Raw genomic sequence first — 16,689 nt, forward strand, 5'->3', positions numbered from 1 at the left:
GATCCTACTGCGCCAGTCACGAGACAAAAGAAACGCAACGTTAGAGCAGGTCCTGGATTACATCACAGCTGGTTTAAATAACCAGTTTTGTCTCAAAAAACGAAGAGGTTAGTAAATGGTACTAGGGAGTCATCTGCCAGTAATAGGGCTGCGTGTAATGGTATTTGTAAATTATACAGGTTGCGTAAAAACTTCCGTCTCTGTGTATCACTGTGTGGACATTTTATTAGGATGTATATGACTGTAACAGGTTCACGGCATTTTTTGCAACATGGCGGGTTTTCTTTGTGTGCGTCAGAAGTGTGTGTCCCATCCGAAGTCGACACAAGATCACCTCATGGAACCGTTGCTGGGGCGCTATAATGCAAAGCTATTCGAAACTTTTCTATTCCAATTATGCAATCAGCTTTCCGCCATTGGTCGAAAACTTTTTTAAACCACGCCAACTTCGCGTGTCTCTCACGTGACGTTGCCTAAACCGCGATAGCTCCCCATCTGATATGCGTGAACACACTGATTACGCATAACTGGAAAGAACAAAAGAAAAATAGTTATCTATAATTCGACGCCTTTTCACCTTTAGCCCTCGTACTGCCCAGTACCGAAAGGAATAAAAGATGGCTGCCACCAATGGCTCAGGCACTGGCTAGTCGCACCTGCCGGAGAGCATGGGTTTATTTGCATACAATAAAGCTTTGAGCGTGGCAGTGTAACATTTGCGACCTCATTTTACCAACTATTATTTGCTGTGGATCCGTTGTAGCGGCATTCCTAACCTTCCGCTGCATGCCGTCACGGTTTTCGAACAGACACCATAAGATAAGTAAGGGAAAGCGGTCCAATCACAGACGCCGGCACCACCCTCTTCATTCGGTTATCAATTTTCATTTCACTGTCTCGGCCCCATTGAATCCCTCTCTACTTGAGCGTGATCCTCGCCTCTTGTCAGCCAATTAGATAAAGCATGGCGCTCAGTGTAGGCAATGTTATTCATTTTTAAAGCAAACAAACGTGAACTCCTGTAAACGAGGAGAGCATTTGATTGGTCTGTAGAGACAACCCTGCAAGTCACCGCCCAATGCTTGCGTCGGCGGTCACGCAAATTTGAGGTCATGAGATTGGAAAAAAAACATATCAGAATGGCTTTACGTTATAGGACCCCTAGTGACTGCATGACTTCCGCTACCCAATTACAGGTTTAATAAGATATAACTTGTTGCTTAAACAATGCTCCCATTCTTGTTGCCATTTTGACGTCAGGGCCTTCCGAATCGGATTGATACTATCTTTATATGAAAGTGTTGCGTTTGTTATGTTTTTGTACGCTGCCATTGATGCGCATCTATCCGCTACTTCATTGCCTGGTATCCAAAAATGTATTGATACCCAGCAAAACCTAATTTATCCGCCGTATTTGTTTGACGTTAATGTGTTTAAAATATTCCCTAGCAGGGGTTCACATTCCAATTTCACGTGTTGTGCCTTGAGTATGCTTAATGAATCGGTGTACATGGTCGTTTTCGTATTTGTCAGCGATGATCTTTTGAACTACCGTCCATATTGCGTACACTTGGGCTGTGTAGAGAGACGCGTGCTGTGGTAATCGAATACTTGTTTCCAAGTCTTCCGTTACAGCCCCCACAACCACGTGTTCTTTTCTTGTTTTAGAGCCATCGGTATAAAACTTCATGTAATTTTTCATTTGTCATGAAAGGCGCGGCATTCTTGTAAAATGTGTTTCTTTAGGGTGTCTCTTTTCTTTAAATGTGTTAGTGTCCAGTCGCATAACGGTGTGAAATGGCACCATGGGGGCACACGTTGTGGCTTTCTGGCAATCTGGAGGACTTCGTGATGAACGTCATGATCCTCACGCTATTCCTAGTATCGCAGGATGCGCGGCCTTATCACGTTCGCTTTATTTGTGTAGTGTAAGCGAGAGCTGCACTGTGTGACGATGTTGTAGCATATGTGTTGTGGTGCGGACTGTATTTGTAGTACGTAGGAAAGAGTTGGTAGCGTTCTGCTCTGCTGTAAAGGAGGCTCATTACAGTCAACGTATAAACACTGGACAGGTGATGCACTGTAAGCCCTGCTTGTCAGTCGTAGTCCGAGGTTATGAACTGAGTCAAGTCGTCTCATGTAAGACTGTCTGGATGAACCACATGTGATGCTACCATAGTGTGATATGCTGCACACTAAAGTACGGTAAATATGTAGCAAGCATTTACGGTCAGAGCCCGAGCACTTTCGGGACAAGACTTTGAGGATGTTAAGTGCATGGATCGCTTTAATTTTAAGACTATTTATGTGCTCGAGAAGTTCAATTTTTTTTATCAAACAACACCCAGAAACTTGTGTCCTTGTTTTACCGGCAGTGTGGCTTCCTGTAGATTATGTAGGCGTCTTTATTGTGAAAGGATAACACTAATAGTTTTTTCACTTGAGAAGCGAAACCCCATTTTCAGATGCCCACTGCGTGAGTTTGTTTACCGCAATGTGGATTTGCCGTTCACAGGTTCCTAAGTTCGATGCACGACGCGCAATTTGTAGGTCATCCATACATAATGAGTGCATTAACGAGAGCGGAATTCATTGACTGAGGACTGAGAACACATTCGTTTCACCCCAAACATCGTTGTGCTTAATACACATTCCTGTGGCACACCATTTTCCTGAATGAATACGCGTGACAGCATCGTTCCTAAACGCACTTGGAATTTTCAGTCGGTCATGAAATCGGCTAGACATTTGAGCATTCTACCACGAATTCCTAAATCCGCGAAGTCCCTTAAAATACCAATCCTCCATGTGTGTCGTGTGCCTTTTCTAGATCGAAGAAAACCGTGAGACAGTTTGCTTGTGTAGAAAGGCCGCACGTATCTCGTGTTCTTGCCGGACTAGAGTATCTGTTGTCGAACAACCTATCTTGTACGCACACTGATGATTATCCAGCAGGTTCTCGGCTTCAAGGACGTATGTCAATCTGATGTATATAATGCTTCATAAGACTTGGCAATACAGCTTGTAAGGGCTATAGGTCTGTAGCTGGTTGCTTTTGCAGAATGCTTTCCATCTTGCAAGAAATGCATCACATTGGATTACAATAGAATTTAAAATTATGATGATGATGAGGTATATATCCTGCCAACGCCAACTATAGCTTTGAGATGATCGCCGCGTGTTGCTGTTGAACACGATTTCCATACTGTGACACATAACCGCGGCGGGGGTTGTCAAAAAAGTGGGAGATACACATTATTCCAACGCCAACCAGCTATTTTGCATGATCGCTGCGTGTTGGCGATGATTATGATTTCCATACTATGCCACATACCAACAACGGCGGGCTGGTCAAGAAGCGGCTAGTAAATTTAAAATAAATCAGAAGTTAACGAACACAAGCCTATGGAATATTTATCACATTAGTAGCACTGATAGGGGAGAGCACAGGCATGCCCATTTCCTTCACGCCAAGGATGCAGGAATGAAATGGCAACTTTATATCCTCTCATCATTAGTTTCAAGAAAGGTGTGCTTCATATAAATGACAACAGGTTCACCAGATCTGGATATTTTTTTATACAGGGACGCAAAGAGCAATATTAGAGAAGCGTAGCCAGATGTGGAATATTACTGCTTTACTGTGGGGAGTTGGGAATCCGTGGTACACATTTTGCTGGAATGTCCAGGTTACAGAAACGAAAGGACATCTTATGCGACTATGAAGGGGTCTGTTTCCCGCGTATTACTAGATGTAGTAAGCCTAGTAGGTTCATTGCAACGTCCTGCCTAAGATTTTATTTTTTCATTGCTTCAGGAGATTAGCATAATATACGAGCGCTAGCATATTTACATCTTGCCATCACATTCTTCACAATAATTCATTTTCTTCCGTTATTTTCTCTTACTGCCATTTTTTTTCTACGTCCTTTCTCTCCCCGATACGTTTCTGAACGCAGATTAGCATGTAGTACGTTCAAATAATTATAGGCTAGCAGAAATGTCTACATTTCCTCAAAGAGCTTTTTCTCTCTCAGACGCTAATAATTCAGAAAAGGAAATAATTCAAGAAGATCTGAAGTGCAAAAACACTGCCATCTAATTTCTTGAAAGGAACAACGATGTGCGCCTACCGTCGTTGGCTGAGCAGGGCGTTCCTCGTTCTTCCAGATTGGAGCTTGCGACTCTCGTGCCAGAACTGGCGCATCGGCGTTCAGTGGTATCATCTTCTTCGTGGACTGCTTGGTCTGCACGCAGTGAAAGCCAAACTCCACCATTTAGCAAGCGTGCCAAACGAATACAGAACATCTAACAAACAGCCGTGTACAGTAGTGTCCGCAGCAAAATAAATGCAGGGAACAAAACTGACAACGAGGTAGTCGGCGATGCTCCACAATGAGAACATTGGCGCAAGACAAGACGAGGCTACGGGAGCTATAAAAAGTGCAGCTGCAACATTACAATGCGTACCTCTACAGAATTACACGCGATGAGTAGATGAAGCCCCCCTTGAGTGGCTGGGCATCACAACCATCGTTTTCCTTTTGCCTCATGCGCGCATGCCTTTTGTAATGTTACAGCTACGTACGTTCTGTGTCGTTAAGCAGAGCTCTGAGTTAGCGCCCGTCCTGTCTCCTTCCTTGTCCTATACTTGGCTTGTATTACCGTCCTCAAATAAAACTTGGCCTGAACATAGCACGTTAACTATGTTGTATATTCATGCATTTTGTCATTTTATATGTGAAGTCTAGCGAAGGTTCCCTTGCGCAGGTCACATCGTGCAATGCCTCCGATAACGCTGCGACCGTCATAACAACGGAAAGTTGCAGAATATAACACATCGTTTCTTGAATACATGAAGCATGCTCTGGAAACACACATCCGCGTAAATTTTCTCTAACTTCAGACAAAATACTCTTGCCCGGAATTTTACACCGATGCATCAAATTCACATGCTGGCGTGTCCTACGCGGCAGTCAGTCCCTGCTTTTCGGAATCCGATGCCCTGCACACAGAAACAGGTATATTTGCGGCAGATGCAGTTTCACTACTTTCTGCAGCAAAACATATCAGCAAAATGAATCTTCAAAAAACAGTTACATTGACTGATTCTTTCAGCATTGTAAATGCTATAATTTCACCGTGTAAGCATAAAACGCCTGGGCTCAATGAGTGCTATACATTGCTGTGCAGACCATATACGTCTAACCAGCTCGCCACAATATGCTGGGTACCTGGCCACAGCGGTATTGTGCGTAACATGCTGGAAGATGAAACTGCCGCTTGCCTAGCTAGAATGGGGAACTCATCCTCTATAGCTGTCCCTGTGAAAGACTTGGAGCCTTTCGTGCGGAAAAGTCTTAGAGTCCATGGGCAGCGCTTATGGGACGCTGAAATACTGAATAAAGTCCACGTCATTAAGCCACAGTTAGGAAATCGGCCACCCATTAAAAAAATACGGCGAACTGAGGTCATTTCCTGCCGTCTTATTATTGGCCACATGTATGGCACACTCACCTGTTGGCTGGTAATGAATCTCTTATGTGCAGTAAATGTGGCCAGACGCTGAATACTTCATGGTGTTAGAACCACAAATAATTTTTTTTCATTAGCATATTGTCGCGACTTCAGTCAACACAGGTTTATAAAAATAAACTATTCATTAAGGGACGAACTTTTGCTGTGGGGTTGCGCGACTCTCACGCGTCCCCTGATACGTTGTTTTTCCGCATAGCTCCCGTCTCCTGTAATCCGGCTTCGCCGCGTGGCCTGGGGCCCGCGGTGGTCGGTGTGGTTGAAGCGCAGTACGAGAGATGGCGCGAGTGTTGCGCTGCTAACACCGCATCACGGCGGGGTTACTTGGGCGCGGAAAGGAGAAGACGCTTCCTCTTTGGCTGCGGTTCGGCCAGCGCCGCGGACGTCCCGCGCGAGCTCCGATCCATGCTTCTGGGGGACCGTCTCGCGTGGCCTCCTTCGAACGCGCCACCGTTCGCGTGACCGCACGCGCGAACGACCAGGCGTTGGGATCCAGCATGGGGCTAACATATTCGCTCGTTATCCGGTCGCGGTGAGTCGGACTTCTAGATTTGTCGCGCGCCCATCGGCATGTTCTCTGGATAGCAACTCGGCTAGCAGGCATTTATCTATGAAAAGTGCAATAAATGTCCTTGTGATTGTTTGCACTACTGTGTTGTCGTTCCTTTGTCCCAATAGCACGGATGAGAAGCCCACAGTGCCCAGAGCAAAAGAAGATCACTCTGTCGGCTGCGCCACGAAGGTAGCCGAAGACGTCTTCCGCCACGTGACCCTGTCCACGAACGCCACTTGCGGCCTCCCTTGATGAAGCCACACGCGCTCGTTTCCCTGAGGCAGCTCCTCGGTGGGGGCTCGTTCGCACACAGGCTGGCAGGCAGGCGCATTCCGCGCATAGTGATGGACGCTGGTGGTGCTTCGCCTTGTTGCAACGCTTGCGGTATCCAAAGCGATCTGCGTGGTACTTGAATGCAAGCTACGTGGCACTACCACTCCTCCTAACGCGCGTCGTACTGATGCGTAAGAAAGCAACATGCAGTGTGCCTGTTGCAGATAAGCTGATTTGCATCAGGGACGTTTTGTTGGGCCTCTTTCTATTTATTTCCCATAATAAGGTTTCGTGGGCACTACATGTACGCGCTCCACAGGATTGCGCTACCATGAACGATCGTGTCCAGCGGACTTGACTTCATAAGTAAGGGGAACTGTTTCATAGGGCCCAAAAAATCGACAAGAAAGATTTTGCTGACAGCCCACCGCGTCGGACAGGGGCCCATATCTACACTTTGTCACCCGGTTTATATCGCATTTCGTAATGTCGCTTGTTGTAGCGTTTTCCGTTGATCCGTTGTTGGCAACGTATTCGGTATCTTGCCGACTGGCCGCCTCCTCGGCTCTTTGTAAGAACTTATCTAAATCCGCAGGGTAATGATCGTCATCTAACGGCAGCATAACCTCCAATGATGAGGTAACTGCATGGCTGTATACAAGCTGGAATGCTGTGACTCTGGTTGTATTTTGTACGGCGGTGTTATAGGCAAAGGCGACGTAGGGTAAAAGTTCATCTCACATCTCATGCTCAGCATCGACATACATAGAGGTCATTTCGGCGAGAGTTCTATTCAGGCGTTCCGTTAGACCATTGCTTTGAGTATGATAGGCAGTAGTTTTCCTATGGTCAGTATGAGTCATCATCAAGCATTGCATAAGTTCCGCCTTGAAGGCTATTCCACGATCAGTAAGGACGACGGTTGGAGCCCCATGCCAGAGGACCATGATGCTTACGAAGAACTTGGAAACTTCAGCCACCGTTCATTGGTGCAGGGAATATGTTTCAGCGTATCTGGTTAAGTAATCTTAGCCACCACGATCCACTTTTCCCTAAGTAAAGATGTAGGGAAGGGTCCAACTTGTTGAAATGATGCTTTCGATGGCTTTATATGATTCTAAGAGGTCTGCCGGTTGTACACACGGCGATTTTCGCCTTTGACTTTCGCGGGGAGTCTTGACGTAATGTTGCACTGAAGCTAGAAATGTGGACCAATAATAGTGTACACTAATCCTGGCGTATATTCGACTCACGCCCAAATGTCCTCATGTGGGTTCATCGTGACATGCTGGGAGAATTTCTTGGCGCATAGGTGCAGACACTAAAAGTAAAAACTTGGCGATTTGGCTTGAAGTTCTTTCTGTATAGGACATTTCCTCTGAGGCTCAAAGGCCTCTGGAAAAATACGGGGTACTTGGATGCTGAATCCTGCGAGGTGTATAATGAGTGGTAGTGATTCTTCGTCAGTGAATTAACGTTGGCAATTGTTTCAACAATGCCTACGTCCGGAAAGTCCTCTTCCTCTGACAGTGATGTGTCTACTGGAGCTCGTGACAAGCAGTCGGCATCGGCGTGCTTTCTTACAGACCTGTATACCACTGTAATGTCCTACTCTTGCAATTGGAGGCTCCATCTTGCTAGTCTTCCAAGTGGGTCCTTCATGTTCGCCAGTCAGTAAAGCGAATGGCGATCGCTGACGCCTTTGAATGGTTTGCCATATAGGTACGGACGAAATTTACTTATTACCCAGATCACGGTGATACATTTTTTTAAGTTCTGAATAGTTTGTCTCTGCTTTCGATAAGATCCGGCTAGTGTAGGGTATAACCTTTTCTTCGTCATTTTGCACTAGACAAGGATGGTGGTGAAACCGACATTACAGGCGTCCGTGTATATTTTTGTGTCAGCTGTCTCATCAAAATGACCGTGGATGGAGACGCTTGCAGATGTTTTCTTACCTTATTAAATGTGCTCTGTTGCTCGCTTTGCCATATGAACGGTAGATCTTCTCTTGTAAGTTTTGTTAGAGGCTCTGTTATTTTCGGAAAAAGAATTCGCTGATCACCTATAGTAAACGCATAAGCGCAAAAAGCGTCGTACTGACTTTTTGTCTGTTGGAGTCGAGAACATTGCGACAGCCGCGGTCTTTTTCGGATGTGGTCGAACACCTAGCTTGAGCGCTGATGACATGTCTAAAAAATCGAAGTTCTTCAAATGCGAACTCACGCTTCTCGGGAATAATTGATAGGTTTGCCGAACAGATTGCCTCTAAAACTAACCGCAGTGGATCTATGTGCTGCTCAAACGTTGCGGAAAAGATGACCACATCATTTGGATATACTAGGCAAGACTGCCATTTTAAGCCGGAAAGTACAGTATCCATCACGCGCTGAAACGTTGCCGGCGCAGAACAGGTACCGAATGTGAGAGCCTTGAATTCACATAGTACATCCGGAGTGACAAATGCTGTCTTGTCACGGTCTCGCTCATCCACTTCAATTTGCGAATACGAGCTTTACAGATCGAAAGAGGGGAAAATTTTTGCACACCGTAGCTCATCTAACGTGTCCTTGGTGCGCAGGAGGGGGTATACGTCCTGCTTAGTCAAACAGGTAAATTTATGGAAGTCTACACAGAACCGCAGTGTGTTGTCCTTTTTCTTAACAAGAACTACGGGGGATGCCCACGGAGTGTTGTAAGGCTCAATGACATTGGCTTTGAGCATTTCGCGTACTTGGTTGTTGATAATTTCTCTTTGCTTCGGCAAGAATAAATACGGATGTTCGCATACAGGCCTGGCTGTATCCTCTGTTATAATTATGTACTTTGCAATGGTCATGCGCCACACTATTAAAGAATTAGAGAAAGACTCAGCTAAATCCTGTATCAGGCTGTGTGACTGTTGCTTTTGAAGCACTGAAAGGTTCGGATTACGGCAATTACCTCCCAGACTTTTGCGGGTCGTTGGCTCAGCCACTGATGCTAGCTCTAGGCTGCCCAATTCTGTGGTTTCAGAAAACTCATTGAAGAAGGTGTTAGTTAACGAAGGATAAAATCAGACATCAACCCAAACGCTGCTAAGTGCTACGAAGGAAACTCATAAGGGTTCCTCGAAAATCTCGAGCGAGGGACCACCGGGATCCCGGGTTGTAGTTCCGGACCAGCACGAATTTTTCTTCAACTGCGAGGCTTTTCTTTGGAGGAACCCGTACGGGTTTCCTTCGCAGAACTTAGCTACGTTTGGGTGAATGTCTCATCTTTCTCTTTACTAATTACTTTTCTCCACCTGGCGCGTTTCCGCGGAAATTTATGTCGAATGTGATAGTTGTTCCCTTCGCGATGTGCTTAAAGTCGCGTCCAAAATTACCGAGGAGGATATCTGCGCACTCGTTATGGAGGTGAACGAGTCTTCGTGCAACACACATGCTCCTGTTCAATAAAAGTTTCGTGTTGCTATATGCTATACCTTGGTAGCCATGGAACGTGTCGTTCTTGACCAGAACTATTACACTGTTGCGTGGCGGTACAGTTACACCGTCATCGATGACTCGCAGTGGAGTGATATATAGTTTTGATTTCTCACAGGTTATAGCTTGTTGAAACGAGAATGATACGCTGGATTTCAGCAAGTTGTTAATGGAGCCGTTAGCTTATAGAAAATATATTACAAGTATAAAATCCCTCGAGCATTTCGAAAGTTCGAGGAAGTCACAAACGTATGTAAATTCTTATATCCGAACTCTTGCGGTGCACCTGTCGAAAGGCATAATAAGACGACCAGCGGCTGTACGTATCTGAGGTCCATTCCACTCTGTCAAAACTTTCTTTAGCTTTCCCCAGTTCATAGCTTATCACCGAATAATCAGCCCCGGTATCCATTAATGCATTCAGCTCGCACCCAGCAACAAGTAAAGGCAAGTCTGAAGCTATTTTCTGATTACCACACTTCTTTACCTGGAACCAAGCGTCGATGTCGCCCTGGTACCGCGGTGGAAGATGTTCGCATGCCTAAATGTTACCGACCTCACCTCCCCAGGCCGTTATCTTCAATTATCCGGCTTTGGCCTAGGCGAACGATGCCAAACTGTGCTTGAAGAGTCACGTGGCCTTGGTGATCGTTAAACCATAGGGTATGGCGACCGGGATTGGTGATGGCGAGGTGTGCTGAAACTCTGATGGGTACATAAGTTCTCTTCGATGTCGGATGGCCTTTCGCGGTTCCGGGGGTATGGTGCGTTCATAGAAACTCCTCTAACACCGGCTCGACAGTACGGGCAGGATCGGTACAGATGATCAGCTTCTCCGCAGTGAAAACACAGATGCCTACGGTCGGTGTCACGCCACACGTCACTTTTTCTGGGCTTTGTCTCAGCCATGCGGGACGCATTGCGTGCTATCGGTGCGTAGTCCCTTGACCTCGCGATGGGCAGACTGGGAACGATGGACTCGCTGTGAAATATTGGTGCAATGTGAACGGCGGGTCACCTGAGCATGTCGGAGTACGTTGGCGTTGGTCATGCCGGTGGTGGCTCACACTGTGGTCCCCGTATGGCTTGACTCACTTTTCTTCTGACGTTATCGACGACAGACTGTTCAGGAGGAGCCTCGTGAGACTGCATCTTGCGTAGCTCTTCCCTGACGACATACCTGACGAGTTCCCGCAGTGTGTGCAGGCTATTCTCAGTGCACGCCGAAAAGATACCTGCGGATGCACAGCTTAGATCGCGACGTGTTGCCCGGCTCGATGCTGAAGCGTCATTTCAATCGTTGTTGCTGCCGATCGAAACTTCGCAGCGGTGGGTGGCGGATTACGAACGAGGCCCGCGAAAAGCTCTTGCTTTACTTCATGCATCAGATGGCGGACCCTTTTGTCTTCACTCATGTTGGGGTCGGCGTGCTTAAGAGGGCGGGCCATGGCTGCGCTTTCATTCGTGCGCTCATCCAGTGCCCGAGGAGCAGTTTCTCCCTTCTCCCTGCGATCGCTGCTACCATACGTAGCCAACAGCTGCCGCCGAAACTCTTTCTAAGACGACAGAGAAGCCTCGTGCTTTTCGTACCACTTCGTGTTGAGTCTTCTAAGGCAAAGTACACTTTGTCACTTTCTTGGAATAGTCCAACCAGTACTCGGTGTCTTCGAACGAGTCGCCGTGGAAAGCCTGTGGCGTGATACGTTGGCTCACGATGAGTTGTGCTGGTGCAACTTGGCTGGTCAAGGTAGCGGTGTCAATTGGCTCCCTTGCCGCGAAAAGAAGTGGTCTGAATTCCGGAGCATCCCATCGAAGACGACGGCTTGGTGCACTGGCGGCAGATCCACGGGTTCCAGTCGCTGAGGATCAGGAGTACGCTCTCTTCGGTCTGTGGGGCTTGGAATCATACCCCGCACCTCCACTAGTATTGTGGTGACTTTAGAGAAAGCAGGTTTATAAAAATAAACTATTTATTAAGGGGCGAAGTTGCGCACCGAGGTAAAGAAGATGAATATGTCGCCTGCGCCGCGAAGGTAGTCGAAGACGTCCGCTGCCGCGTGACACTGTCCTCGAACGCCGCTTGCGGCCTCCCTTGGTGAAGCCGCACGCGGTTGTTTTTCCCATTAGTAGGGAAGCTCCTCAGTAGGAGCTCGTGCACAGGAAGGCTGGCAGGCTGGCGCACTCCGCGTGTAGTAATGGACGCTAGTGGTGGATCACTCTGGTGCAACGCTTGCGGTGTCCGAAGCGATCTCCATGTTACTTGAATAGGCTACATTGCAATATAAAGAAACCGTTGCCCTCTACTCGGCAATGTTTCTTAGCATAGAACAGTTAAGGTTTCTTCGAGAAGTCGGTATATTGCCAGTTATCAGCCCCCTAGATTCATAGCGCTCTTCTCCAGAGGCGATAATATTTTTGCAGAGCACATGCCTCCAAGTCCTTGCGTTCAAGGACCGTATTAAGGCGCTGGTGCCAGTTCCACCTATACGCTTTACTGCATCATCCTTTCGTAAAAAGATTGATGGTCACAGCACACATATCTAGTGATTGCCATTTTAATACTGATACAATTTACGCAATTTACAGCAACTGATTTTAGGCTTTCTTATAGCGACGCTACATTTAGCATGTATGATCCATTTCTAAATGTCATAGACGATTCAGCGATTCACTGAAAACTCATTACCACGTGCATGGTGCTCCTTTAGTCATATCTGGTCGTTGCGCCATAAAACCCTGTACATCATCAACCCAAATATAATACAGAGTCTCCCACTCCAGCGCGCCTAATAAATGCATATTTTTATATATTTTGACACACGAAATCCCAGGAATAATTAAAAAGAAAGTTAGTCCTGAATTGACCTCATAAATCTTAGAGGGGCATTCGGGGCCCCTATAACTGTTGCAAGTAGCCAGAAAACACCGCTTAATTTAAGCTTGCACCATATACTTTCAATATAAGGATCGTACTTAATTTATACAAGACCGATTAGTTCCTTAAAAATGACTACCAGACCTCGCACGTGTCGCGATCGTTGCGGATAAGCCTATAACGAGGACGGGGGTGAGGGAATATGTCTGAATATCTTATTTCAGTGCGCAAACAAGTCTCTGTGACAACGGCGACATGATAATCATTATACTGTATGGGAAGGTATTTATGTTCAACGGTATTATTTTTAAAGAGCTTTGGTATTTACAATGTTCAGTATGAAATTATCTGCTTCCGCTTCGAGCCGTCAAACAGACTTACTTTCAGTCATATTTGACAGTCAAGATTCACCTTGCATTTTTTCCTTCGTCCGAAACAAACGCCTCATTATCAGAGAAAAGCTTATCGTGTCCGAACCGTACTCCTGCCACTCGGTCCCTTCCTGCATTTGCATTTACCCGCTGACCCTGCAATATTGCAACGTTACATGTGAGTAATGATTCCATACCGAAATTACAGTGCCCTCCATCTTCTAGGCCATCCTTAATTATTGAGTTCTCGTAGTGATAAATATAAAAGCGGCGGAACCAATCTCACGATGACTCACAACGGTAATGCTTTGAGCATTTAGTCAATATAGCGATACAACGTATAGCCGTGGTCGAAACGATTTATGTTTGCGGTGTTTACTGCGGCCAGATCCCTCTTTCGCGCTGCTATGATGATTTATTGACCGATTTATTGGCATTCCCTTAGAAAGTCATCTAATAAATAAAGAGTCATCTAGCCTGCTTGATTTAATTATTTATACTGTACGTATTTTTGTCTTCCTTTAGCGCTACTCAGTTTGAGTACGAACCAGCAGGGACAGTTGTATGGACGAGCGCTAACTCCCAGCTGATTTTATTCCATGAATCTATGCACATTATATGGCCGCACATAGCACACGTGACAAAAGCAATCGAAACAACAACCTTGCAAAAAACACAGGACTGCAGTTTACTGAACACGTGCCGACCGTCTCAGAAAGACAAGTTCCTTGCCTGATAAAGATAAGGACTGTGTACTCACGCACACCCTACCGCATTTGGTGATGGCATCAGCCTCAATAATTTTGCGCTTTCGTTGATGGTGACTGCGTCCTATGATGGCGCACTCTTTAAAAACTGGTTTGCATTCTCAAGTATTGCAATGCGTGGTAAGGAACCCATTTGATGAAATTTCATTAACATTGTAAATATGCTCGCGCACGCGATCATTAATACATCTTCCGTTCTGTCCAATGTAGACAACGTTGAAAAACAATGGAAAATTGTATACCACCGCTAGAGCGCAATCAACATGCCTGTTCAAATGTCTTTTTTTTATGCACTGGTTGCATTTCCTTCTTAGGGTTGGTAAGATTGCAAAGCCTGCCAAGCATATCAGGAGCAGAGAAAACAACTCGCATGTTCGCTCTCTGTGGAACCTTTTTCAAATGGTCGGAAAAAATGTACGGCCTCACACTTGTTTTTCTACCAAGCGGCCGCTGCTTCGCTCCTCGCCGTTTGCGCTTCCGAGAATCTTTTCAGCAAACATTCAGCCACTGATACTGGCAGTAGTATCGGTAGCCAGCTTTGATCAACCGTTTGCTTTGCCCTTCAAAGCTAGCGAACAAATCAATAGCATCATGTCGCGACTCTTTCAGGACATTTCTAAACCAAGGTTTGGCTATCTGTATATTTATCAATTTGGTAGGTAGGAGAGATTTACTAGACCGCGCTTCATAGCTCCAACAAGTGAGCCCTATTGAACAAGACAGACGAAGGTAGAGAAACCGGATGGTACCGTCCTGTAGGATTTCATGGGCGATTTTAAGGGGAGCCAGACACGGCTTAAGAGTTGGCAAAATTGTGGCAACCTGACTTTCCACTTCATCTGAAGAGCAATCAATAACAAACAAATAATCATCAACATAACGGAAGGCTTTGTTTTGCATGAGCATGTCAGAGAGGTATGCGTGAAGTCTGGATAAAAATTAATCGCTGAGTATGGGTGCAATGCAAGAGCCTATGCAAATTGCTTTTTTTTCTGTAAGTAAATGGCATCGTCCCAGCAGATGAACGTTGATAAGAGACAAAGCTTAAAAGCTCCCAGAAAATGATCCCTGTAGAGAAAACTTCATACTTGAACCTTGCGGTTCCATATTTGTGCTTGTGCCGATGCACGAAGTTCAGCGAACTGCTATCGTGCGTTTCTTGTAAGGTGATTCTTTCGATTGTGATTTGTCACGTGTGCTATGAGCGGCCATATAATGTGCAATATGATGTCTAGTATCTGGCAGCGTCCCTGTGCCCGGCAGCATTAATCGACTTGCGATCGGAATACCTATCGACACCGGCATTAATTCGCCCATCAGCTATAAAAGAGCAGGCGTGGACGGAGGCGTCTTGTGGGCCCGGCTTCTGTGCGTCACACAGCGCGCAAATCCGCTAATGATCGACATGCCGCTTGACACGCATGCCAAGCCATTCCCCGATACGTGATCTCAGCCTTATCTATGACGACGATGGAGTGCTGAGTGGGAGCAAGGTTCAATGCAGCCGAGTTGTCCTACAACGTGAAGCATCCTGTTGTCCTCCCATCGAGACATGTCTTCCCAGAACTTACGATCAGCACAACCCACCACCGTCTCTTCCATGCCGGTGCACTGGAGACTCTTGCCGAACTGAGGGACCAGTACTGGATCGTGCGGGGAAGGCAAATGGCGAAAAAGGTGCTGAAGAAATGTGTGATTTGCAACCGTTTTAACAGCCGAACTGCTACTGAGCCAGTCGCTCCTTTGCCTCGTGAGAGGATGACACAAGCTCCACTCTTTGATGTTACCTGTGTAGACTTCGTGGGACCACTGCACACGAAGGATCAAGAAAAATAACTGAAAATGTTACATCGTTACTTTCATGTCTGCAGTAACTCGCGCAATAGACCTTGAACTGGTGACCGATATGTCCACCTCAAACTTCCTGATGGTGTTCTAAAGATTTATCTCATGAAGAGAAGTTTGTCGAGTCATCTTTTCTGGCAAGCGCCACGACATTCGAGCGTGCTTATAAGAATCTAAGGTGCCTGTGGACAATAATAAGAATAGAACGAAATTTACAACTTCTTCACAGTCCACCAGATCCGCTGAAAATTTATAGCTGAGAAAGCTGCTTGGTGGGGAGGATTCTGGGAAAGAATGCTTAACTCCTTGAAAACATCATTGAAGAAGGTCTTGGGAAACAGCTACTACAACTTCGAGGAGCTCACGACAATACTAACTGAAATCGAAGCTGCCACCAACTTTCAACCCCTGATCTACTCTATATGGAGGCGAACGAACGCGAACCTCTAGCACCATCGCACTTTCTGGTAGGAAGGCTACTGACCACTCTTCCTGACAGCGGTTTTTCTACAGAGGTGGCTCATCCCCCTGGTCAATTCACTCGTCGATGGCGCTACCGACAAAGGATGGCCGACCAATTTTGGCGTCACTGGCAAACGGAGTGGCTGCCGAGTCTCCGGTCAGCAGATTTCGCTATGCCGAATACGTCAAGCGCACTGAAGAAATGAACTCTCGTTTTAGTTCATGAACACTATCTACCAAGGCAACTCTGAAAAACTGAACAAGTGCCAGAAGTGCTCCTCGGATGAGACGGAAGAATCAGAGCCTGCATGGCGCGCATGCCGAATCGAACCACACTGAGAAGACCAATTCAACTGCTGTACCCCATGGAATACACGGACGAATGACCTGAAGTTCATTCCGGTGGAGTAAAAAGAAACTGCCAACGTTAGCCTCACTCTTTTCGCCAACGGGCAACACTATACACCTCCCAACTCGCTCGGCAATGGGCATGACTAAAGAAATAAAGTTTAGTTGTTTTTTCGCCTCGAGTTCAGACAGT

The 16,689-nt window shown here is 46.3% G+C and overlaps 1 protein-coding gene across 1 annotated transcript in view; it reads right to left on the reverse strand.

Moving 5' to 3' along the window:
- The window catches only part of LOC126524727 (uncharacterized), a 170,503-nt gene that overhangs the window by 83,483 nt on the left and 70,331 nt on the right, over positions 1–16,689 (reverse strand). The window contains exon 5 of the mRNA XM_072286987.1: positions 4,134–4,247. Within this exon, the coding sequence (XP_072143088.1) occupies positions 4,134–4,247 (114 nt within the window). The remainder of the gene's footprint in view (positions 1–4,133; positions 4,248–16,689) is intronic.

The sequence above is a fragment of the Dermacentor andersoni genome, chromosome 3 (assembly GCF_023375885.2).
Source record: "Dermacentor andersoni chromosome 3, qqDerAnde1_hic_scaffold, whole genome shotgun sequence".
Taxonomy (NCBI): domain Eukaryota; kingdom Metazoa; phylum Arthropoda; class Arachnida; order Ixodida; family Ixodidae; genus Dermacentor; species Dermacentor andersoni.